General features: G+C 41.8%; 2 protein-coding genes across 4 annotated transcripts in view; one reads left to right on the top strand and one right to left on the bottom strand.

Moving 5' to 3' along the window:
• The window catches only part of ptn (pleiotrophin), a 39,393-nt gene extending 28,959 nt beyond the window's left edge, over positions 1-10,434 (top strand). For all 3 annotated transcript variants that reach the window (XM_019278442.2, XM_019278444.2, XM_019278443.2), the window contains 2 exons: positions 1,701-1,862; positions 9,692-10,434. In XM_019278442.2, the coding sequence (XP_019133987.1) occupies positions 1,701-1,862; positions 9,692-9,747 (218 nt within the window). In that variant the 3' untranslated portion in view covers positions 9,748-10,434. The remainder of the gene's footprint in view (positions 1-1,700; positions 1,863-9,691) is intronic.
• A 206-nt stretch (positions 10,435-10,640) lies between these two features.
• The window catches only part of chrm2a (cholinergic receptor, muscarinic 2a), a 72,330-nt gene continuing 56,248 nt past the window's right edge, over positions 10,641-26,722 (bottom strand). Inside the window, exon 4 of the mRNA XM_010751726.3 lies at positions 10,641-19,057. Within this exon, the coding sequence (XP_010750028.1) occupies positions 17,514-19,016 (1,503 nt within the window). The 5' untranslated portion in view covers positions 19,017-19,057 and the 3' untranslated portion in view covers positions 10,641-17,513. The remainder of the gene's footprint in view (positions 19,058-26,722) is intronic.

The raw sequence follows: 26,722 nt of genomic DNA, 5'->3' as shown, positions 1-26,722 counted from the left end.
TTAAAGCTACATACTCTATGTGCTAAAAAAAGGTAATAAAATATCAATTTAAAGGGCCAGTGTGTCTGATTTAGTGACATCTAGTGGTGAAGATGTGGATTGCAATCCCTGTTGCTTGCTCTCTTGTACCAAGCATGATGGAGAAACTATGGTAGTAGATTAGATTTATAAAAGGCTCTGTACCTTTAAAGTGTGCAATGTATGTTAATATGTAACGGGTTTTTTGTGGGCAAGTTTTTCCCTCACTCGAACCGAGGGTCTAAGGACAGAGGGTGTCACTCCCTGTACAGATTGTAAAGCCCTCTGAGGCAACTGTACTTTGTGACTTTGGGCTATACAAATAAAATTGATTTGAATTGATGTATGTTAAATATAAAGGTTTATAGACATCATACCTTGTCCACCCTCTTCTGCTGCAGTGGGGAAAGTTATTCTTTCCACCTTTCCTATAAATGATTCTCAACCCAATCAACAATTTTCAGCTTTACCGACTTCCTCAGTATGTCCTGAAGAAATGTTTGACCCTGGATTTAAAAATGTTCAAACGCAGGACAAGCTTCCGAATGATCGAATCTTTTCGGAAATCTGAAATCTAGTCACACACCTCAGACTCTCTGTATGTGAGGCTGCTGAGGAGTGGGTGTGTACAGACATTTTTTTTGTTTGGCTTACTTGTATGTGACACCTTAAAGAGGACATAGGCCGCCTGCCAAATTCCCAGGAGCCGGCAGGGAAGCGTTCTCTCTCTCTCTCTCTCTCTGAGACAAATTATAAAGGAGCAGGGTTTTAAAGTTGGATGCTCGGGAAGTCCCTGAAGGATTCCTGCAACAATGGCCCTGTCACTCCCTCACTCTGCTCCCTGTCCCTCCTCTCCTCACCCCTTTTCTCCCCTCTCCCCTTCACTGATGAGCATGCTGGGATCTCAGAGGCAGTGACAAGGGGTCCGATGCTTTCATGTGAGAGGAAGCTGAGGAATGAGTGTCACAGCCTCTGGGGAGCCCGGCTGGAGTGGCAACAAAATAATGGAGGGAGATATGAGAGACATGGACATACGTTACACACACACACACACACACACTTCTTCAAACACATTTCTATAATGTACACCAGCCACTGCTGCCATTTTCTGGAGCAATCTCGCATCCTCTCGAGTTTAAGGTGGGTTAAATTTAATATCAAATTAAAGCACGTGTGAAATTTATTTGAAGTGCTGCAAAAGTACGTCTCCGCCGCTCAGATTGCATCTGTCCATTATTTCCAGGATGAACAGGAGCCACGCTGTTTTTTGATTACGTTCATCTATTATCAGGTTTTATGATATAAGATCAAAACTGTGAAGCAGCATCTGTTCACGGGAGCAAAAAGCCATAAGCATATTTTATTCTGTTGTTAATAGGATCGTTTTTGGAGAGCTCACTCTGTGCTTCTTGGACAGTTTCTATTGATAGGAAGGAGATTATAGCCAAGTAAAATAAAACCGCTCATCAAGCAGCCATTCAAAGTGCATGACGCACAGCTCTTCAGGCTCAAGAGGCTTCTTTCAATGATGGATCGCAATGGACTGCTTTTAAAAAAACAAATATAGGCGCTGCATTGTGTCATTTTATCAGGTTTTCTGCTTGATCGCCCACCCCCCCTTTAGAGCTACTCCACTAAACAAAAGCATCTAATTAAGTATCTGATTTCTTTGTGTGCTGTAGGGGAATGCAAGTACGACTTCCAGGCTTGGGGGGAGTGCGATTTGGCGACAGGCAAGAAGAACAGGACAGGCGTGCTGAAGCGAGCGCTCATGGATGCGACCTGCGCCACCACTGTCACAGCCACTAAGCCTTGTGGGAAGGTCCCCAAGACCAAGCTGCAAGGTAAGCTCGCAGGGAAATAAATCATCACTAGATAAAATGTAATGGACGTGCTGAGCCTGACACCAACAATGTCCAAATGTCCAACTTCACAGCAGAAATAAACATGTTTACAGCCTGGTACAAAAAACAGTTTTGGTCTCTGTAGCTAATTTCCGTTCATGCCAACTGTACTGAAGGTGAATTTATATACAACTCACCTGTTCACATTATATTAAGGCTTAAAGTTATGCAGAATTAATGGTGTGCCCATTTTTAGATTAGCCGGAGGCGGCAGAGTCAGGACTGCCAAGATGGTCGTGGGCAGAGCCAGCACATTCCCAACTTCACAACGGTTCTTCAGACACCCATGAGTGACGCCACTGAACGCCCATATTATATACTTTCTATGATATACGGTTTACTAACAAGTCAACTAGGTGATAATGTGAACCCCATGTTCACAACTCGTCTACCCCTGCTATTGCAAGTTTGCTTCAGTACTTCACAGCGTGCCAACACGTTTCAGATAACTGACTTCCTTTGTGTCCTCTGAGAAAGACGACTCTGTCTTCCAAGTGTGTTGGCACAGTTAAGGTAAAGTCCTATCTGTATTTCAAAAAACAACAACAACAGCAACAGCAAAACATTAATTAAATTCACCCCAAGACAAAGCCAGGCCTTTTATCAGACTTGTATATATTACACAAAGTCTGTTTGTTGAAACACACACCACCCTAAAAGATCAAGATGCAATACAGTAGCATTTTTGGGCTCGTTTCAAAGCTGGAAATGTTATGTACTCTCTTGAGGAATCGTGTGTCATTGGGTCGGTTTGGATCAAAGGCAAAGCCCACACAAAGAGCAAACTGATGATTTAGGAGAAGTAAATCGTTCCAGTACTTTCTTGCACTGTCAAATCGTTGTAAACAGTTACAGGGAGTGTTAGATTAGTTGTTAGTTTAATTAATTATAGCTGAAGGGATGTTTACTGCTCGGATGTCTCTGTTCCTTCAGCTGAACAGACATTCCTCCTGACAAGCTTGTATATCTTGGAACCGTTTTTTGGAAGCTCAGCGTGGTTTTGTTCTAAACTGGAAAACAAAAGATTTATATTTCAGTCAGCACCGGTATATGTATGAATATGTACCTGAGTGAATTTCCTTGATTTTCTTTACGTGAAATAAGTCCAATAAGTATTTATCTTGTCTCCTGGAACATCGGAGGCTGATTGCATCCAACAATCCCTCGCAAATGATTTTAATCTCAGGTTATGCCGGCTGTAATTCACATTCACATTCAATCCACCATTAGCAAGATGGAAATCCAGACGCTTAAGTACTGAGGTGAAGCTGTGAGTGACAGCGTTAAAGCAGGGGTGAGTAGGTTAACTCACTATTCAACTGTAATTACATGCTTTTAGCGTTTCGTCAGACACGTCAAGGAAACAGAAATCAGGTCGCTCTTTTCCTCCTCCTTCTTCCAACGTTACGGAAATGGCCAGTTATCGGGAAAAACTCAAGCTGACACAAGATACGAACTAATGGGAGAATATTAAATAAGCACTTGGACGCAGGTAGAATATATTACAGTCCTGCCTGGAGACATGGGTGTAAAACTGGTGATAAAAACGCACTTGATTCTTTGTTAATTATGTAAACAGGGATGTAACTGACCCAGTGTGAATTGTCCCATTGTCCACACATGATTATAATGAGTGCAGAGCCGCTGCCAGCGGTCATAAACTACAGCGTTATCACGCTCAGCAGATGACATGTGTGCACACAAGGTTCGCTTTACCTCCCTGTCGCTTCATCAAACAGCCCCGGTGAGGGCGAGGTCCCAAATTATGGTGATAAGAAAAACACTGAGTGCTTCTGAGACTGTTTTTATTGTAGAGTGCAGTTATTGCAGTTGCAGTGCTGCCAACACGTCTGTCCGCTTCACTGTTTGTCTTACGACTTTATGGCAAACTTTATTTGACTTTCAAAAAGAGGAATATGTTCAATTTTTCACTCAGCAGCGCATCATTAATCCGCTGTGACAGGACGTTTCTTGAGGAGCTGTACTGTACTTGCCATCTGTGTTCTTTCCATGCTTTCCAGCAAAAATATATAGTACAGGATGCTACTGTTGCAAAATATAGACATGTATATTAATAAGACTGAGCCAATGAAAGAGAAAAGCACTTGTAACAGCAGATCAAGAGTCTAACATAGAGGAAAAGAGTTGTTGAGTGATGAATAAAAATACAAATAAACTAAAAATAAAAGTAATGTACACTATACGCACCATAATAATGATAATACACACATGTACAGCAGAAGCAGCAGCCGTTTCTGGTTGTTGGTTGTTGGTATTCGACTTTCTTGCATTGTCTTAACTTGAATTTGTAGATGCAACGACAAACTGTTTTTACCCACAATGATTTCCCGGGTGGCTCCTGAGCCCATGAAATGTCCTTAATAATACAATCATGTCTGTTTTTAATGTAGAGACACCCGTGGGGTCAAAGGTCACAGGCATGTAGTGTTGGTTTTTAACCCTTGCCCCCTTTCGTGCACGGATTTCTCCAGATTCTATGAATCTTTTATTGATGTTTAACTGTTGGATCGACTCAGCCGAGGATGCCACTCTCAGATATTACCAATGAACCTGTTTACCAGAGGAATGATCCAAACAGGTGTCTCATAGATGTCTCTTTTATTGTCCCTGTCCCAACTTTTTTGGGTCTTTGAATTCAGAATGATTGTCTTGTCTTCACAGTAGGTCGAGTAGCATTTGCAAATTCCTGCCTTCTGTTTTTATTCATATTTTACCATCCCACCTATATATAACTCTAAAAAATATATATACAGATACTCCTCTGTAAACTGAAGAGTTGCGCTTTGGATTGCGCACAACACAAGCGCAAAATTTACAGGATAGTTTACAGCACAGTGTAAATCCATAGTGGGAAGGGGTTGAAGACGGAAATGTGAGAATGGACTGTCCTCCCAAGACGAACAGCATCAGTTGTTCCAGCAAATGCTCGATGAAGACATCTGTCCATGTTAAAGTGACAAAGATCTCTAATGGTCTTCAAAATCACTGCTCTTCTAGGAGTAAAGGTCAATTACAGAATGACGTGTTTTGGGGTTTTACGCTTGCAGGACTCTAAAGTACAGCTCTGTTTATTTTCTACATTGATTTATGCTGTTAACAGCTGTGGGGGATGGAACATGTCCCATGATACAAAGGGTGGGAGTGAGGAAGGGTAAACCACAGACAGTTCTCCAATCTATAAGTGTCCATCACACTCACATTCACACTGTGGCCAATTTATTCAACCTGCCATGTCTTTGGACTGTGCAACTGTCACACCATTCTGCTTTTTAAATTCATTCAACATTTTAAATTCCAGTTTCGTTATCGATGTAGATCGTGAACTTTTCACGTGAAGGAATGTGAATGATAATGTACGGTATATATATATATATTCACACGCCGTGGATGTGTGTGAAAAGGTGTTTGGTTTGCAGCCACGTTTACCGGCACGCATCAGTTCTAATGAAGGCCAGCTGCGTGGATGCAGAGTGACAGCCGGAGAGGTGTGAGAGCTGAGGGGAACAGACAAGCAGAGCGAGGATGACGGTGTGGCTAAGACGAAGCGAGGCAAGTTGGAAATGGGGAGACCTCGCGATCTGAGCGATGTGATTGTACGATGGTGCTATTTCACACGTCTGCCGGTTGGAAGATAAGCCGAGGGGAAGCGGAGGGGTTACTGGGGAAAAAGAAAGAGGGGCTTGCTGTGCACAATGAGGTGTGTATGCCTTTCTGTGTGTGTCAGGGGATGCCAGAGATACAGTCCACAGCAGAGGGATCAGAAGGCTTATGAAAAAAAACAGAAATGTTTGGCTTTGGAGTGACTGAGATGGAGAGGAGAGAGGCTATCTAACCTCCTGGTTGGGAGCAGAGATGCGCCCGGGCCAAATCTGCAATTCTGAACAGCCTCGTTGGGTTTGGGGAGATATGTTTCCCCCGACTGCAGCAGGTTGCTGTGATGGAGGTAGCATCTGTCATTTGCAGATTCTGGAAGGAGACAATGCTAAGAGGCGCTTTGGGAACAATCCGAGAATTCAGAGTTGCATGTCTTTGCTGTCTAGGCCAGGTGAAACACAGACCCCGCGGAGCAAAGAGAGAGAACAAAGAGTGACAGAAATGAAGCATTATGAATGCCTGGAGAAACCCTGAGGTCCACACCTTCTCTTTCAGCAGAACAGGAGCGAGAAGCGCACGAGGAGATGACTTCAGCTTAAACAAAAGGCTTTGTTCAGACATCTCTGGCAGGTCTGAATTTGTTTGTGTTGTTCGTTCAGAGCGGACAGATAATGTTTCGCTTTGGAATGATTTTAAATCAGTCGTTCAGACAGAAAATTATTATTAGTGTAACTGCAGAAAACGAAACGAGTTAAGAAAAGAATATTTTGTGAAGTTACAGGTACTTAACTCGTAATAGCTTCATTTTCTGCCCTTTTAGGCAGATTTTTCTGTCTAAAATGAAACTGATAGATCATCAATCTGGTGATTACGACCTCCCAGAAATTGTCCAAAGGCAGACCACAGAACTTATGGCAAGGTGGGTCCTGGGATCTGTCTAATCTATAAAAGTATAATCAAATAATATCCATCCATCCATTTTCTGTAACCGCTTATCCTCATCAGAGTCACCCTAGAGGCGGGGTACAGCCTCATGCCAGCTCATCACAGGACACAGAAACAAACAATCACTCACAGTCATGGCCAATTTAGAGTCAGCAATTAACCAATTAAGTGCATGTCTGTGGGAAGAAGCTGGAAAAACAGGGAGAACATACAAACTCCACACAGAAAGGCCCGAGCTGAGATTCAAACCAGGAACCTTCTGTGCCACCGTGATCATATATTACATCAGTTTAATTACAGATTAACCCCTTTCCTTGCATTAGCTGCTTAAGTCTGTAACAGCCGCACTGCAGTTGTTGCAGTTTACTGCACATTTTACACGACTTCTTCTAAATTAAAAGCAGATATTCTCCAGAGGACAGGAAGGAAACGAAGTTAGCCATGCAACAAAAAGGTGTCCAGGCAGAGATGTTGTGGTTCATGGTTTACCGCTTTTATTTTGTAAAAGAAATGCAGTGGTGGAAAAAGGATTTAGATCTTTTACTCTGTACAATACAATATAAAATACTCCAGTACAACTAGAGGTCCTGCATGAAAATGTACTTAAAGTATCAAATATGTGTCAGGATGCAATAAATTGTACCATTGTCGTAATATCAGTATTATTGGATTATTAATGCATCCGCAATACAGCATATTTATGTTGTAGCTGGTCATTTTTGTAATTTGATTGCACGTCTTTGCATCTACAATATTAATCTGTAAAATGTAGAACTCATTCATAAAATGTCAGGAGGTCAGATACTGCTCTTGACTCTGTGTTGTGGCTCAGGGCAGATTTGAGCTGGAGACGTGATTACGAGTCTGTGTCAGAGAGCAGAGACGAGAGCGAGCAGCGTTCTGTTTGTAATGTGCAAATGCAGCAGAACGTACTCCAGCCTGCTACAGTATGAGAGAGAGTCTACATCCTCAGATGTGGAGAAGATACAACAGAGGCGGAATGAATCCTCTCTCTCTCCCCGGGGAGTGCAATATGCTGACAAAAACAACAGAGAGAGAGAGAGAAAATAAAAAGGGTAGAAAATATTCAAACAAATGAAAACAAGCAAACAAAAGAGACGGAAGAGCAGTTTCTGTATTTGCATGGGCGAGAGCGCTTTGCACGTCAAAATCTCAACGCGCGTGGAAGTTCGCACGAGCGCAGACTTCTAAGATTTCCTCGTGGTGCACAGTGAGAATGTTAAAAGGTTGAAATCTCATTGATTAAGCATAGCTTGTCGCTGTTCAGAAATGCTTGCCGGCATGTCATTAAAGGATTTGTGAGATATGGATGTGTCCTTTCAAGTTAATCCATCCATACAAAGATGAATTCAATATTTCAGTATTGACACTTTTAATATATTACCACACTTTATCTCATTAGATACACAGCGGTATATATTTTTCTCTTTTCTTTTGTTGTATTTTTCCAGGCATGCTAATCAAATCAGCTTTATTTAATGTCCCTACTACTACTTGTAGCTCCAGAACAGCAGCGTTATATAAAAACATGCAGATTTTTTTATCTCACATTTGACACGTCTTCCATTTCTGCGAGTCTAAACAGAAGCGACGTGGGAGGATCTAAATTTAAGAGTTAAGTGCTGCTGTGCAGCTGGAACTTGCTTTGGATTAAGTACATGGTCTGAACAAAAAAGGATGTGGATTAACCAGGCTGATAGTAGGAAGATTAGTAGTGCCAAGCCTCTAATGAACACAAACAGATGCATCATTTGAAAAATACAAATACAAAGACAGCACAGGTTGCACGCACATTTTGATTTTATGCACTCATTTTCTTAAGAGGCCTCTGATGGCTCGGTTCTATTCAAGTATCCCAGTAAGCCATGATGGTGTGACACATTGACTTTATGCGACCCAAGTTCACCACTTGGGAAAAATCACTTATTTGTCTTGTTATTTCTCTCGATATGGAGCTACAGCCGGATAATAGTTTTTACTAAGATCCGCCTAACACCACCTCGTCTGGCTGCTTCCAGCCAGTTAGTTACCGCTATTTGTGGTGGATTCGGATTTAGAGTGCAGACACGACATCGAACTCTGAGTAAGCAAGACTCAGAGTTAGTTAGTTAGCTGTAGTAACCACACAGTAAAAGCAAGTAAGTTGTCACAAAGCGACTTTCAGAATTTGTCTACATTTAGCCGGCGCATAACTACCTTACTTTGTTGTGTGTTTGTAGTTTAAATGTTTTATGGTGAAATATTTCATAAGCACTGATGTGTAGCTAACAAATAAGATGATGCATGTTAGGTTTTTGTATTTTTGCATTTGTCTTGAAACAATCATTAAAACCAGCTGGACTGAATCCGAAACCAGACTTCACTCAGCCGTGTCATGTATATTTTTTTATTGTTGCTTTGAGTAATGTTTCGTTCCACAATAACGAGCTTGTATAATGGGAAACTGAGCTGATCTGATCTGATTTACAGAACCTCATATGTATGAAAATGAGCATTGCCTAAAACCACAAGTTAAGTGTGGAAGTTAAAAGGCAAAATAAAAGAGTCAGAGCACGTCCTTATTGCTGAAAAGGTCAATTCGAGGACCATTGCAATGTTTTATTAGTGACACGTCCAAACGTCTTCCATGAAAAGGGCCTTTCTGGCAGGGCATCATCTCATATAACAGGCGTGTGTTCAAAGAATAATAAATAAAAGACACTCAGTTCAGCTGAGGGGCTGACACACATGCATACACACAAACAGCCCGAGTGATTGACAGTCCAACAAACAGCAAGCCAGGACTACTACAACAACGGCTGCAGGTTGTGCTCCCTTCCGCTTCACCAGAGCGGAGAGGCCGCAAAGCAAAGAGGGATGCCATGGATTGTGGCTTCTGTCATGGCTGCCAGATACCAATCCACTGTTGCGGGAAGTTGATAAAGCGGGCTGGGGCATACACTACGCTACCAAATCAATCCCCAGGAGAGAGCAGGATAGGGGGACCGCATGCAGTGTCACAGCACTAAACCTGCACACACACAAAAAAAGCTAATTAAAAACTCATACGGTTGATTATTACAGTCTGAAGTGAAGCATCTGTGCTCTTCATGGACACAACGGGATTTGTTTATTCTCCTCATTGGCAGAGGAACTGTCTGAGTGAACACTGTGGGTTGTAACTCTTTCCGTCTTCTCTGTGCTTGCAGATGCAAAGAAGCAAAAGAAGGAAGGCAAGAAGCGAGACCGCACCCAAATGGACTGATGAGGTTTGTTTGTCCCGGGGGAGGAAGAAAGAAGAGGGTGGAAAGACGTCCACTGCCCTATTTCAACACGGTTCCTCTTTATACGTCCTGTAGGTTGACAGTAGGGAGCCTGTAGAGCTTTGACAAAACCAGTGGAAATATGACTCTTAGTGACAATATGTTTTACTTTTTCTTCTCTCTAGCTCCTTTTAAGAACCAACTTGTATGTTGAGATAGGAGACATAATACTCAGCGGTAGGGACGAATAATGAATATGGATAAGTTTCATTTACTAGTGTTCTTACCTAATGATGTTATTTCTAGGATTGTTTAGGTTTGTTTTCTTAAGAACAAATTGGATAGTGTTTGTTTTCCAGTTGCATAGCCTAACTCTAATTTGGAAAACTCTGTGGTCCATGCCCTGACTTAATGAAGCTGTTTGCTAAAAGTGAAGCATCTTCGCTTAATTAATTTGAGGAAAAGAAAAAAAGAAAAGAAAAGAAAAAAAAGTGCATTTGCAATTTTTTCAAGTGGCTCAACTTTAACACTTTCCAACTTTACTATGTGCTATACGATATTTTTCTTTTATTTCCCGGAAGAATAAACTTATTCTTTCTGGAGGCTGCATGAAATAGCTACCGCACAAGTGTGCAAACACTGTTTTTAGTTTGTTTCCTTCCTGCTGCTCTGTTGTACCTCAATTTATACCCGCTGATTTTTACTCTCCGGCTCTCGGCTGTAAAAAAAAAAATAAAAAATGAAGTCCTCACTCTTGTAGTCCACAGTTGGAGTTAACATTCTCTTTGTTTCCTGTTACATTTCCAAAAATAAAAATCAATAAAACATAAAAAGGAAAAAATATGTTTCGTTTCCCATCTTGTGCATCATGACAGTGAAAAACTCCAACGTTTTTAAACACATTTTGATATATTTTTATTTGAATTTCATTCTGAGAGAATATGGCACAATGTAACCACTTCATGTAGCTCATCTTACAGGTGGCCAGTGATAGTAACACTCCGATTCATTGTCCAGAACAAATAATCAATCAAGAATGCATCAAAAAGGAAAAAATAAAAATAAATCAATACCATTGTTACTGTACAGGAAGTATCATAGTGGGGGAGGAGAATAAATGAGGGATTTTTTTTGGGGGGTGGGGGAAACATTCAGATAGTAGCTATTAAAGACGTGTTTGTACATTTCAAATGTACCACATCCGAATTACATATAATGTCTTATCATATAGATATATACAATGCAAACAAGAGACTGTTTCTTTTTTTTTCTATTGCAAGAGAAGCCACAAGCCACAGTGAGTGAATACACAATGAACATCTACGAACATCAGCAAATGAAAAATGAACACTTGTATGTACATTTAACACTTGCAGCAGGCTACTGATTCTTTTTTTTTTTATTGATTTTTTCATTTTTATTTTTTTTTTAATGTTTGCCGATTTTGTTTCAAATCCACACGTTAATTCGCGACCCTTAAAGTTCAGATCGGGTCAAACAATTCCACACTTTGCTTGCTCCACAATAAAGAAAGAAAAAAAACACCTTTTCCCCCGGGATGTTAAAATTGCAAAAGTTATAAAGTGTGTCCAGTAATATAGCGGATGAGCAGCTTCTTCCCAAGGTGAGTGTGAAAGCCTTATAAATTTACAGGTGAAATCAAAATGAAGCCCTTGCCTCTGGGCCTTTGGGTCACATTGAAACTAGTTTTAGCTTTTGTCGTCCTCCGGGTTTCCAGGTTTGCTCTCTCTTTCTTTATTTTTTTTCCTCCCCCCTTCTTTCTGGCTGCAAAAGTCATTCTTGAAATCCCCTGGAACGCTGCTCCGAAGTTTTAAAAGTTTGGATCCGGTTGCTCATTTGCAAGGCAGGAATCCATTTCTTAGGAAATCATGCCCCCGGAAAAACACATATATTTATACCTTCTACTTTTATAATCATATTCTCTTTGAAACACTTTCATAATATTCATATCTTTGTAGATTTTAAAGAACATTTTTTAATTTCAAACCGCAAAAAAAGTAAAAAGAAACACTCTGTCTGTACACTGATCATACTCTTATTTGCAATACTACATTTTGTACTTTGTACAATGATAAACAGATTTATAAAATGTGATAGAAAATGTACAATATAATGTATTTATATGTGTTCCAGTGCCACGCAAAGCTGTGTCTAAGTGAGTCTTTGGAAGCCTGTTGCTATTGAAAGACTGTTTTTAAAGAGGAAGGAGTGATGACAGAGAAACAGACAATCACACTGTGTGCATCCTCCCTGATGTGTGCCGTGATATTTTGTCCAATCCAATGTCTTCATGCTGAGGATGCCATTTAGAAAAAATAAAACACCGCACAGCAAGCTGCATGCACACACACACACACACACACACACACACACACACCAAAATGACAGCACTGATCTTGATATAATGACAGACATACAGGGTTTGCACAGGGAAAATTCCCCATATGATAAATGTGAATGCACTCACACACACACACACAGACCTGACACACACATATTGGATGGAAACAAAAACAAAAATAACCCACTGTGCCTCCAGGATAGTATTGAAATATGTCACTGCTGTGACTGTAGAGTATAGTCTGATACATTATTTCAGAAGGCATTGAGATGATGATTTTCTTTTTTAGATTGTTCAGTCCAAACTTTCATTGCCTTTGCAATCAGGCAGTGGCTGTTAAGATGGAAATTATAGTAACGGGAGCTCAAAGAGAAGAGAGAGAGAAACTTTCAACACCACGCTCTTCACCGTGCACCACACTGCAGCACCGTCTACGACTTTCAGCACACGCACACCAAAGATACAACAGGGATTTACGGATAAAAGAGCAATTTGTTTATGTCACTCCGGATAAGGCACTGCAAATTGCTCCGTACAATCTGGCGATATATATTTTCCCGATAAAATTCTCACAGCATGTGCGAGCTGCTGCGTTTTCTACCACTCCTGCATGGCTGCACAAGATTGGTGAGATTAACTCTCAGCGAACGGGCCCCAAGAGTGAAGCCAGAAAAAACCTTAAATTTTGAAAGTTGTCTCTGATAAACGTTACGTGTCATATGTGTACTCCCGTAAAAGGAGTTTAGCCCTTTGACATAAGCCGTATGAAGAGGAGCCCAGCTAGCTCTGACGGCACATTATATGATCTGTTGACTACAACACGGACAAAGTTTATTTCTAATAGACAGATGAACGTCAGAATATATGTCGTGCATTTAAATGGACTTATGGGATATGTGAAGGTCATAACAACCACACAGCGAGAAATGGCGGGGTTCTCGTTGCACAACGTGAGAATGAGACGCAATAAAAGCGCAGGCGGGATGGTAGACAGCTCCGTATCACACTGTGTTTACACCAGGCGGGGATAGGTTTCGTCTGGGACTCTGAAATTCCTGCAGCAAAACCCTTGGCTGACCTGCCCAGAGCGGCTGTGACTTCTCCAAACATGGTCCACATGCAGCGTGATCCCTCTCGCTGTGGATTTTGTCACTGACAACCGTCCTCCCGCCCCTCTTTGTAACCATGACTACAAAGGCAAGCTTATCTGTTTCATAAGTACAGAGTGTACACCTTGGGGGCTATCAGCCGCCTTTCTCCCCTCACATGCATGACAGCCGTTCTGTTTCACTGTCACCCGACAAAGCTTTCACGTTCTATCACAAGCCTCCCTCACATCATCCACTCAGCGTCCCGTCCCCCCGCCCGTTTCACTTTCCAACACAAAGACAATGCCTGATACAAGAACGTTGTTTTGTTCTCGTCTGCTCAACAACTTGGCAAAGCGAAGCAGGCGGTTTATGAGAACTTTGCTCCTGATGTTTGAAGTGCACGGAGTGGAGATAACTACAGTGAGCACAAAGGTACATCTCAGCCTTCTCCCCCCTCCAGGAGGTGATAAACTGCCATCACCTCCCATCAAACACCCAAGCAGCTGCTCAAACTGGGACCCCTGGACCTCCGCTCGAGCTGTGAGCCACTTACTCTCCTGCTGGTATCACTCAAACGACAGCTTAGGCAAAGACTAATCAGATATTCTGGAAGGCTCTTTACCCACTACTGGGATGTGTGACAGATGTCAGACAGACGTGGCCCGACTTATCACCGTGATGGATGGCTGGATGTTGAACTTGGATGGATGCCTTAAACTGGATCAACACGGACCGTCCCCAGATGTGCAGCAGTGGTGGAAAATACACGTGATTACATACTATACTCAGGCAAAAACTTTAGTGTACTTCACTTGTCTTTGTCTCATTTGAGGAGCAGTGAATGACTAATCGATTGAGGTCTACACTTTTATACAGCTCACAAGAGACAGATCAGAACAACAATGGCCAATACTGACGCAACACAGGGTGACATATCCTGGCTTTCAGTCCCAGCTCCCCAGTATTAGTCGCACCCAAAAAGCACCGGATCCCAATACTTCCCGTGATGCAACTAAATACGTGCCATTTGTCATCAGGTTGGTTAAAGGTCCTGAAAACTTGTTTTTTGCACAAAGTTTGAAGAGTTTTGTGGGAGATTTCTGTTTTTATCTGTTCTCATCTGGGATTATTTTGAAAAAAAAAAAAATAATGTTTGGACCAATCAGAATTTAACAAGACAATCCAAATTGAATGACTGTTGTTGGGTTGTAGTCAATCAAACCAAACGGACACTTATCCTGTATCCTCTAGTATCTTCAGTGTCAAAAGTTTATTTCAACTTTCGAAATTAAAAAAAATAAATCTCAAATTGAAACTCCTGGGTGACACAACGGGAATAATTTCGTCATGGCGATGACCCTCTAGAGCCACAGTCCGTGTGACTAGTTAAGCCACATGACAACAGTGGAGTGTATCTCATTGTAAGATGAATATTTTATATTGTTATATTTCAGCTTTAAAGCTTCTGATTTCCACCACTGGCGTACAGTCACGTGCTGGAGTTGCATCCAAATATTCCAATATTTCTTTCATAGCATTTACAATTTTGCTGCAGGTTGCCTGCGAAGAAATGTAAATGTCAGTGTGACAGCTTAATGTAAAATTCTGATTTATTCCTGTGACCACGACTTTGAAATTTGAACGAAGGTGCAAAGATGTTATCCCGCACCGACTCTGCACTTATAAGAGCTTTACAGTGTGAGCAGGACGGATGGAGCGGGGAGGAGAACGCCAAAACAATAATTAATGATCGAGCAAGCTAATGAATGTACATGTGATATTTACATTACATTCATGGCCTCATATGAGGTGGAGACTATAACAGGATCAGGGGCTGAGTGGAGCACTAAGTGGGGCATGGGCGTGTAGCGTGCAAGCACAAGCTGAGCGTGTAATGGGCAATCTTTAATCTCAAATGTAGGTGTTCCACATCGTCCCATAATCTGATCAGCCTCATGGTGAGTTTTCATTATAGGATCTGTCCCAGATCTCTCTTTAAGGAGACAGCCTTGAGGAGCTATTCGGTGCAGGCGTAATTCTGTGCAAAGCCCCCCTACCAGCCACCGTGGCAGCCTCCTGATGGCGAACGCTCATGCATATTTATCATTCCTACTGGTGAGCATACATTAAAGTAACTGAGAATTGTGTAATAGGGTTGAAATGATGGATGACACGCATGAGCACACAGAACATGTCTTACAGTAAATTGATCATTTCTCATCTCTTTTATAATTGAAATAAGCACAGCTATTAATTTAAGAATATAATGAATTACATATACCTATAATTAACTCACTTGTTGGTTTAGAAGAAAAAAAAACATAAAAAAGGAGGATGGGTTACAAAATATGTACAGTAAAGACGCAGAATTAGCCCTTATTTAAATCACAAGGTCGAGACCTGTGATCAGAAGTAAACTCCACTCTTGGAGCAAACACACATACCCACACACACACACACACACACACACAGGTCTTCAGTCATCATCCGTACAGTGTGGTACACTTCACGCTGTGGCATCAATCCACGAATCAGCAGGATCAAATGACGTTTCCCCACTCGTTAAAAAAAAAAACCTTAAGCCACAGCTCCGAGCGCCGGCCACCTGTTTCACTCAGAGTAGGAAGGTTCGTAGCAGTGGTGATTAACCTGACAGCAAATATAAAACATCTTAATAACCACGTACATCAAACATCCTGTCAGCAGTTGTAAAGTCTGACATGATGTGATAGGAGCGGCTGGCAAATCATAGAGTGCGACTGAACAATCTCATCTCGTGCATTTCTTTTTAAAATTTAGCCATAATTTAGTTTGTTTTTAGTCTTCTTGTCTTAGAGCTATTTGAGAAAACTCCCAAAACGTGAAAAAGACGAGTTATGGCTTCACGTGGGGTTATGTGAGGGACCATTTCTCGGCTGGGTGCGGTGTCTTCAAGGAATTTTTTACTCTCAGCTGAAAAGAATAGACACGTAAACCGTGCAAAAACCACAACTTGTCGTTTTCACTCTTTGGTTTTCATGAAACAAAATGAGCTTTAACATGTTAATTGATCACAGTCATTATGCCAAGCTAAGCCAACTGTATCCTGGCTTCACCCAAAGAGCGTATACGCATTTTTTTCCAGAAAATGTCTTGCTTCAAATCAAAGTGGGGACTCATTCTGTAGTACGATCACAGATTCAAATTATTAAAAGAGAACGCATCTATCCACTGGAAACATATTTAACTATTTTATGGCACAAAATGGGTCAACATACTTATGAAAACACATTTTTGCACTTCACAGACTTCATTAGGAAGCAGTTATAATGACATACTTTTTCTAAAATGTCATTTTTCAATGCTGTGTTTATACAAAATTGTATCCACCTCCATTATTTTTATTTCGGAGGCAAAAATTCTAACACCACCAGCAGAGGTAAGTGAGTAAATGTTGGTTTGTATTATGGCTGAAATGACCCTTTGAGGACGAAATTGTTTCAAGCCACCAGTTGGCAAGTTGACAGCGTTAATATATTTATATATCTATTATGTATTAATGGTAACTCATTCCCACAGGGGCTCGTTGGTAGATGGGATAGCTTCCAACCCCTGATGTCACTATGTCAGAGGCAATCTACACAAGCTGCCCCACTTTATTCTACATGTCGCTGGTTGGAAGTGCCATGATGTGGATCACAAACAGATTAGAAAGAAGGCAGGCAGAGGGGGGCACACATGGGTGTACACACATACTCCATGTCGTCAGCACGTGCGCACTCACATCAATATTGAGTATACACTGATATGTACAGTTATCTACAGGTATCTTCACTGAACTTCAAACTTCTGAGGTTTGTGAATTCAGTCAGCCCTATTTTCCCATTTTGAAGTTTTCTTGTGTTTTTCGTACAGCGCAGATCTTCCTCCGCTCTTCGTCTTATATTTTTTATCAGCTCAGTGTCACCGAGCACCGAGCGCTCCCCCCTGCTTTACACACCCTCGTTTTAGCGAGCTCACAACACCGAACGAATCTGAATTTTTTTTTGTCACAGCCTTCCTTATCTACGCTGCTTCTGCACGACACGTCTCGACGCAACTGGCATCAGTTGAACTTGTGTAAAGTGCTACAACCGGTTATTGACAGAGAGAAATTGAAAACAAATCAAAATGATTAAATGAATTATAGTTTCATATGTACTCTTGCGGTCTTTTTTCGTGCTCACAAACCTCTTTCAAAAGACACACACATACATGGATGGCACACACACACACACACACACACACGCACGCAAGCAACTCATACTTCCAACTCTTTCTCCTAAGTGGCCCATATTTATCTCGCTGATCTAATATTTTTATATTGGCAGAGGAGAAGATGTTTGAATGTCTTTTTAAACGTGACGTTGCACAGAGCGTAGCAGGCCGGGTTGATGGTGCTGTTGATGTAGCACAGCCAGTAGCCAATAGTCCACACTGTGCTTGGGATGCAGCTGGAGCAGAAGGTGTTAATAAGCACCATCACATTATAAGGAGTCCAAGTGGCTACAAAAGCTACCAGGATGGCCATTATGGTGCGCGTCACTTTTTTCTCCCGTGATGGCGGCGCTTTCTTCTTCTTGTTGGGGGGTTGCTTTGTCATCTTCACGATCTTCCGTGCCACTTGATTCTGCCTCTCTGTGGCCGGGACGATCTCGACGGTGGCGTTGGACGGTGTGTAGCAGTCACCCTTGGGTGATTTAGTCTTGATCTTGATGCAGGTCAGCTTGGAGCCTCCCGCCTTGGCTCGCTGACGTGTGAGTGGCTGGTTTGTCTCCAGACTAGAGTTGGCGACAGAGGGTGTCGCTTCCTCCTCCTTCTGGTTGGCCGCGCTGCCGGATGTCGAATCATTGGAGCTCTCCTTCTCTTCTCCAGGGGTGCAGTTCTCCCTTGCCACGTCATCACCTTCGGTTTCTCCCTCAGCAGTGGTTGAGGAAGGTCCTTTGCCATTTTGCAGTTTTCCGTCATGCTGGTTAGCTCCATCATCAGCATTCAGGCTCTGGGAACGTCCTGCATCATCCCCTGATACGTTGTTATTGTTGGGTTTTGGTGTGTTGCTCTTCCTCTGACCAGGCGACAGGGGCTCTGGATTGGCTCCTGATGGCTTGCGGTTGTCCTTTTTCACGCGGCTCTTGCTCGCTCTGGAGATCTGCCAGTAGAGCTGAATCATGATGATGACAGGCAGGTAAAAGGCGGCAATGGCGGTGCCGAAAGTGACTGCGGCATTCGAGAAGAACTGGATGTAGCACTCCTTCTCAGGCACTGTCCGCCCACCGACAATGAACTGCCAGAAGAGAATGGCTGGTGCCCAGAGGATAAAAGACAGGACCCAGGCTGCGGCAATCATCATTCCTGCCATCTTGGTGGTCCTTTTGACAGGGTAGCTGAGGGGCTTGGTGACACAGAAGTATCTGTCAAAGCTTATGATGAGAAGATTCATGACAGATGCATTGCTGACAACATAGTCCAAGGCTAACCACAGGTCACACACCACCGGCCCAAGGGGCCAGTACCCAATCACTATGTAGACCGTGTACAAGTTCATGGAGCACAGTCCAATAATTAGGTCAGCACATGCAAGGCTGAATAAAAAATAGTTGTTGACAGTCTGTAAGTTCCTATTAACTTTGATGGAAAGCATGACCAGGATATTTCCAATAACTGTGACCAAACTGAGGGAACCGGCCACCAACACGATGAACACCACCTCCACAGTCTTGTAGGCGCTTTCGCTCTCTTCCACAACATCTGTGTCATTGCCTTCGGAGGCATTCCAGTAGGTCGAATTGACTAAATCCATGGCATTTGGTCTTTTGTTGTCACCTCCTACTCAGATGGAACCTACAAGAGAGAACAAAAGAGAAGATTTGTAATGAGGTGTATAGCAGAATCATGGGTATATACTTCTATTGTTTTACTCATTCAGGAGTACGTCAACTCAGAAAGAACTCTCAAGAGAATGAATCCCACAAAGATCTAAATTAAAACATGAAATTACTGGAGGAACATCAGCAGAACTTTCACATTTCAGTGAGATTTAGTATGAATATATTAAATATGCTACAATAGATGCCATCTTTTATTGTGTAATGGTGCAAAAGGAGACCAATTATGATCCAGAGGTAGATTATCAAATATAAAAATGTGCGTCGTTCTAAACCATGCGTATGAGCAGCGGGACCTTTTTCTGCGTTCCAGCTTTTAGCATCATCTGAAATCAATTCGTCAAATGACAGTGACAACTTTGGCTGTACAGCAATTAAATTTGGTAATTAGAAGCATGGATGTCTGGCACTGATATTTTTTATAATCAGTGAACAAATAACATTTCTCCATTAGACACCTGCTTCATTATCGAGAATAGACTAGAATGGACTGCGACAAATGCAAAAGTGAAAAATGACGTGTGGTAAGTCAAAAGAGGAGATCATAATGATAAAGTTTAGCATCAAGCCAAATTATATTTCTGAATCATGGAAGGAGAAATGTTGTTTACTCTCTGGACAATTATGTCTGATTTTGTGTTTGAAAAGACTGAATCTGTGGCAACAAACAGGCAACAATTAGAAATCAGTGTGATGCATGAAAAATGCTTTTAATGTCTGTTTTTTTTCCCCTCTACACTTTCGTCTGTCCACCCACTTTGATAGATGCATTTTTCGACCACATGCCTAACCACTATGTGTTACTAATGCCCCTAATTGCTGTCATGTCACTTCTTCTGAACATGTTCCCACACCCTATACTTGTGGCAGATGTCATAGCTTAAAAAAATAAATAAATAGAAAAAGCACTGTGAGCATGTACATGCTTTGAAGGCTGCAGGAAACGTGTAATTACACATGCCATATTACTGGGAGTTCAATAAAGACTTTAAAAGGAATTATTGACAAAACTGGCACTGGCATTTTATCTTCAAAAGATCCATTTCAAACGTGCACTCAGAAATTCTTTCATACAGCAATATAATATTCTTTTGATCCTCAAGTGACCCACTACAGTAGTTCTCGCTTTTAACCTTAAACATTTGCCTGTTGTAGACCTTGCTTTGATTTATACACTGCTCACTTCACAGGCCTTTGATATTAGGAGTAACGTAGTTTGTCTGCTCTTCGTCTTCTTGGAGCCGTTTCAGGTACTGCGGGTCAGATGTTATGGCACATTTGGAGGCTTGTCACTTCTCAGTTTGACATAAATATCATCAGGCTGGAGAACTTTTTTCCACAAGCAAGTTTGTTTTAGTAAAAGAACTAATCAAAATGTATTTAGCCTGTTGGCTTCAGGCTTTTGAATGTACCGTTCTGTTGTCACGTAAAAGAAAGTTCGCAGTGAATACAAATCAAATAATAAAAACACATTTATCATTGTTCAGACAACATCTGGAGTTTTTTTGCAGGATAGAATCAAATTGTTTGTTCAGTTAAGAGAGATGAATGCTAAATTTGAAAAGTGACTGCGAATAAATCGGACTCATTTAAGTTTCCTTCATGAAATAGCTTGTTGCAACAGTATTCCAACTTTCTTTTGTTTTTCTTGGACCATCTCCCTCAACAAGCTGCATGTAAGTCACTCACTTGATTTGGACGTGATGATGACTACAATAGACTGGTTGTTGACCATCTGATGAAGTGAAACAATGTTTAACTGATGTATCACCCTGTAGCTGAAGTTAATGAAGTGTTACGTGTGACGCACTACTGCGGCTGGAGAGCCGTCTTGTCCAAGACTTTGCCATTTCGGCTTAAACAGTCTTTAACAGTTGAGCACAGTTGCCGAGTAACTAGTGAACATTCACTTATCTGCCGTGCCAGAAATCCCTAATCATTGCATTAGGCATGGAGCTAAGCTGGCCTAATCCCCATAAAATGTTTAAGTCCACCGATTTATATTCAAAAACACCAACAATACAAATGGGACACACTTGTGGCTCGCTTGAGACAAGTGGATTAGAGAAGTAAAGTGGATCAGTATATATGGTCATTGCACAGTGGAGGCAGTTAACTCTCCGAGCTGCTCTTTGTCCACCTCCAGCTGCCATAAGCCTCGTCCCACACCTGAAATCTCTGCCACAACACAGCAAAAGCTGCGCCCCGGCCGGAGTCAACTAAGGATGTGCAAATCCTTTTTCAGCTCAATGTGGACAGCCACGTTTTTTTTTTTTTTTCTGAAAAGGTCTCAGGGGAGCCTAGACTTAAGGCTTCCATCCACATATTGTGAGTCATGTTAGCGTCGACCTATTGCAAAAAGACACTTCTGCTTCCAAGGAAAGCCAGTCCACGCTGCTGTTTTTACAGTTTTGTCTTTTTTTTTTCCCCCTCTCTCCACAGCAAGTTGTACTGAACAGATGGAAGACATCTTTGCTTCGCTGTTGAATGCTAGAAATGCTGGCATCCCAGCCTGCTGAGCGCGAGTGCAGTTGCCATCGCCTGGGGAGAGCAGCAGTGGCACTCTTAGCAGCATAGCTATCAATCATAAAGCTTACCTGCAAGTCTCAGTACCACTCAGCGCCTGTGTGCATCTGACGGAGCCCAATCAGAACATGAGTGACACATCCATTATTATCCTAAGAGGGATGAATATTCAGATTTTTCCTCGTTTATCTCATCTCACATAATGGATCAACACTCTCACTATAGCTGACGTGAAAATATAAGACAGGCTTGGCGTCTTGGTTTATCTTCATCCTTAAACTTCTGCATTGATTTAAATGTGCGTTTGCTGCAATCCAAAATTTTTGTTTAGTGTTTCAGATAAAAAAATAGTCTGGCAAGTCAGTTGATGCCAAGGGAGGATGTGAATAAATGAGATTGTTCTGTAGTCAGACTTAGGTATTCCTGGAGCTGGCTCACTAGAGCTGAAAATTGCTTGTGCCCTCTGGGAAGCATAAAGGGCCAACCTTAACCTTTCACCACAACTTCCATATCACCGTCTTTTGTAGTGGACTTCAGGATGGTCAGATGACTATTAAGTGAACACAAATAACTGTACTGAAGAAGAATCAGGGCATTTTTGTTTAGATAATACCTCTTTTGCATTTTATTTAAAGGCTAAATTACCGCTTACAAAAGGTCACGAGTTTTGTCAAGGACAGACAACAGGTGTCGACTTCTGTTGATGCAGTTTCAAATATAAGAAACCTTTTTTTTTTCCAAATACAGCAGCTGTGTAGATGCTCTTAAACCGATGCATTTGGCTACCTCCCCTGTGTCCAGATTCCCATTCCCCCATCTCTGAGCACTGATCCAAGGTAAAGCCCAGGGCACTTGCCCCCTGCTTTCAATGATTACATGCATTTTCATTGCTGGCCCTCTCCATGGGAGCGTGCAGGGTTAGGCCTTCGTTTACTTGCTGTTTGCAGAGAAACATGACTGGAATGCAAAAGCGAGCATCGCTGCAGTACAGCTGCTACACAAGAGGTGCAGATGCATTCAGCACTCCCAGTTGTATTACAGTTAATGGATATCAGCAAGTTTTTCATCTTTCATTACTTGTTCATCCAAAGCTCAAGGCTTCACTATTGTACATATATGACATCGTAGTGGCTGGTGTGAACACTAATACAATAAAGTGGAAGTCCTTTTTTCCCCCCACCAAGACAATCTCCTACATCTTTTGGGACTCTACTGTGAGGTTAAGTTCCTGTTTAAGCAAATATTGGCTCATGTTATCCTGTGTTTGTGTGTGTGAGGTGCTCTCTAGTCAGACTGTCATTCAGACAGACAGACACTGACAAAGCACTGAGATACACACAGACACACAAATGCATACAAATATTTGAAGAAATGTTTAGCAGGAAATGAAAAATGCCCAGATAACCATCAAACCAACACACCATCTCAGTGTTCTGATGAAACATGGTTGCAAAACAATCCTGAATCCTGAGCTGGTGAAGTATAATTACAAATTTACATTCATTTCCTCAAGCTCTTTCGACTGTCTCGGGGGTATCAGACTGTTCTGGATGGATCTTGACAGATGCCTGTAGTGTAAATATTTATACAGAGGATGACCAGAGCCATTTATCCATCCATTTTCAGACATTTACTTTATTTGGATACTGGATCATGGCGGCAGTGAGTTAAATGAAATAGGCCAGATGTTCTCAACATGAGACCCAGAGGGATACGACCACAGGGAATACCATGCCGCAAGGCATACAGGTCAGAACAACTGACTACTCTCAACTAAAAAGGAGCAGGGGTTCTACTTAAAGCTCCCTTCGGATGTTTGAGCTTTTCACCCGGTCCCTGTAGGTCCATAGTTAAGCCCAGATGCCCTCTGAAGAAAGTCAATTTTGCCTGTTTATACCCACAACTTCAGTCACTATCCAGATACCAGGAAAGCAGATCACCGGGTAAATAAATAGTTTGAACTCTGAACCACAACAATTCATTACAATGTTTGCATTTGCCTGCCAATCTCATGCTTTATCTTATCCTCAGGGTGAGGTTATACTTGTTAGCTGACAGCAAGTGCAATAATCGTATAACTATCGGGATAATGGCACATATTTGCACATTCAGTCTAACTAATGAGAAAAGTGAGGAAAATTGTGCAACAAATAAAAAAAATATTGAATAAAATATACGAACCCAGCTTTATTTATCATATTTGCACACTTGGCCAATCTCTGTATAAACTTGGCTTTGAACATCAGCAATTCACATCCGCCCACCCTACCCCAAGACAGATGTTAGAAAGGTTTCCGTGAAGGAGTTCTCCAAAGTCTTTAACTATCCAACAAGCTCTTCTAAAGAAGCATACTGGCGCCTATACTCATGAAAAAGAATCCAACATACTTGAACTCCTTCACTTCAGACGTAACTTCCAGCCTTAAATGGACAATCCACAATTATCTAGCAGAGACAGACTGACAGACAGACTAGGTACCAACCCTCACCCAAACTTTACTTGCTTTACTCTTGGCAGCCCACTGGTCCCACTACAAACTCACAGCAATGGCCTGCATTACATCTTCTTTGCTCAAACATGATGGATCTCAGTTGAGTTCTTGTGAACATCAAAACACTTGGTTGGTACTTCTCAATGTCGACAGCTCTGAAGAGGTCCAGTCCTATCCAGGTACTTTTTCCAGAGCATGTGCTGTGCATAGATTAGAGTCCAATTTCATCTAGTTGCTATCACTCAGAGGTTTTGTTTCCTGGTTTCCCTATTCTGTTTGAGGCCACTACTTTCCACTAAAGCAGATTCAAGGGAGTCTATTCTTATCCCACTTGAGTCTAATTCATCTTCGGAGACCCTACCATGAGGTTTTGCCCCCCTGACAACTCCAATGGTCACACAACCTCTCCAACATGATAGGACTATGATTAACAGGTGAAATATCAAACCCTTACCCTTACCCTTGACAATGGCCTCTCATGGGACTCAAGTTTAGACTAGCATTATGCATAAAAGGATGTAATTACGGGCAAAAACCTCTTCTTTGGATGTGTGACAAAGCCTCTTTAACCCAGATCTCTCTGGCAGTGCTTGTGTTAAGTGGACACGAGGAAAAGAGATGTTAATGGAGAGTTAACGAGAGCGAAATGGCATTCAAGCGGGTGGAAAAACAAGCTGTGATAATCTGCAAACAGTCAACTACCCAGAGATTCCCCAGAGAACCTGTAGGTGGCCATGAGTCACTGTGAGCCAAGTGAGGAGAAAGAGATCAAAATGTACACTGGGGAATTTGCATGTTTTTGTGAGTGGACATATTTTGATTATGAACGCAGACTCATCTTTCGTTTTTAGTCCTAAGGCGGTCAACCAAATCAAAACCAAGTGCACTCCCTCTTTATTTCTGTTGATGAATTGTCTAGAGACTTGACAGCAAGAGGCTCATAATTCTCTCACTGTGACCTTTAGATGCCACTTCATAGAAATTATATTCAGACTGATTTACCGCGTATTATCTTCAGCATTGCAGGAATGTCGTTTTAAGGTGCCCTCTGTCCAGCTACCCCCTCCACCTCCTTACCTCTTCAGAGATCAGCCTATTGATATTCCAGCTACTTTGCTATGGCAACCTCCACACCATCTGTGAAAAATGACAGTGTCACATACGACCTCTGCTGTTCTAGGCAGTCCAGCCAACGACTCCAATTCACTGTAAGCTGCCACGTTAAACCCCCTCCAAAAAAACACAGACACACATTCTGAAGATAAAAAATACTGGACGCATGTTTTATCCTTCTGCTGAGAATAGATTAAAATAAGCCTGCAAGAGTTAAGTTAACGCGTTTTGAACATATGCAGGTCAATGGAAAGATCTTTTGTAGTTCTAACCATAGTTGACAGTTGAGACGTCACCCTGTCTGGAAAATATCATGGATGCAAAAAAAAAACTGGAGCTCAGCCAGTAATGAATGAAAAAAAAAAAAAGTCCTCAAGCAAGCTGGGAAGGTAAGGGAGACGAGTCAATTTTCTCCTGTCATACGGAGACCCTGCAGCAGCTACAACTTGACAAACACCGTCACGCTACCTACTCCAAACACTCGCTATCTCGGCTCTCACTTCACATTAAACGTTTTATTTCACAGAAATAATTTAGCCACGACTGAAAAAAACCCCTGCTTCATGTATCCTCTGTTGATTTAGCTTTAATTAGCAGATTTCCATAATTTCTAAATCGTAATTGCTTCTCAGGAGTAAAAGCAGTAGTCGAGCTGCTACTCCACCTAGTACAATTTCATCAGGCTGAATCTCAATGGACACTTTTAGTGTCTTGTTTTAGTTTAAGTAATATCAGCTGTGTTTCCAGTATATCCACCATTATTATCAACCTTGATCTAAAAATACCATTATCACTATCTGCTCTAAAAAAAACAATGTTAACTAAACCCTAATGCAGATCAGAAAACACATCACAGCATGTAAGACATTACCTATTTTGCTTTTTACCTCAATTCTCACAGGTGTCTCTGTTAGCTGATACATGACAAACAATTTTCACCGGGCACCAAGGACATTTGCAGCAGCCCCGAAACAAGCTATAATCAACAGACAGACATACGAGACGACATCTGGCAGACGAACCTTTTCTCTGGGGAAATGCTGCAGGACATCGCCAGCAACAGACAGCGTACATACTGTGTTTATGCGTGGAGAGAATAATCTGTAGCCATCTAACAGTGTGCACGGAGAACTCCTTTGAGCCTAAATAAGTATATTGACATTTCCATTTCGTTGTCCGTGAACATATGCCCGATTTTGATTATCTAATTTGTGTCTCATGTGGGAGAAAAATAAAAATAGAACATCGATGATTGTTGTTGCCGCCTGATTTTGATGAGTGTTTGGCTTGCTCCACTGCTCATCGTCGACAGTCCTGCTGCGTTTTGGGCTCTGATTCAGACAAATCCAAAGGAAACAGAAGCACTGCTACTGCCCAGGGACACCATCATGTACAATATGTGCGGCAATGTGGTATGTTCCCATATTGTTTCTATCTGATTATATCCCATGTAATGTACACTGCCATTAGAATGACAATATAGCCGGTTT

The sequence above is a fragment of the Larimichthys crocea genome, chromosome XX (assembly GCF_000972845.2).
Source record: "Larimichthys crocea isolate SSNF chromosome XX, L_crocea_2.0, whole genome shotgun sequence".
Lineage (NCBI taxonomy): Eukaryota > Metazoa > Chordata > Actinopteri > Sciaenidae > Larimichthys > Larimichthys crocea.
This window is presented reverse-complemented; position numbering and strand designations above follow the sequence as displayed.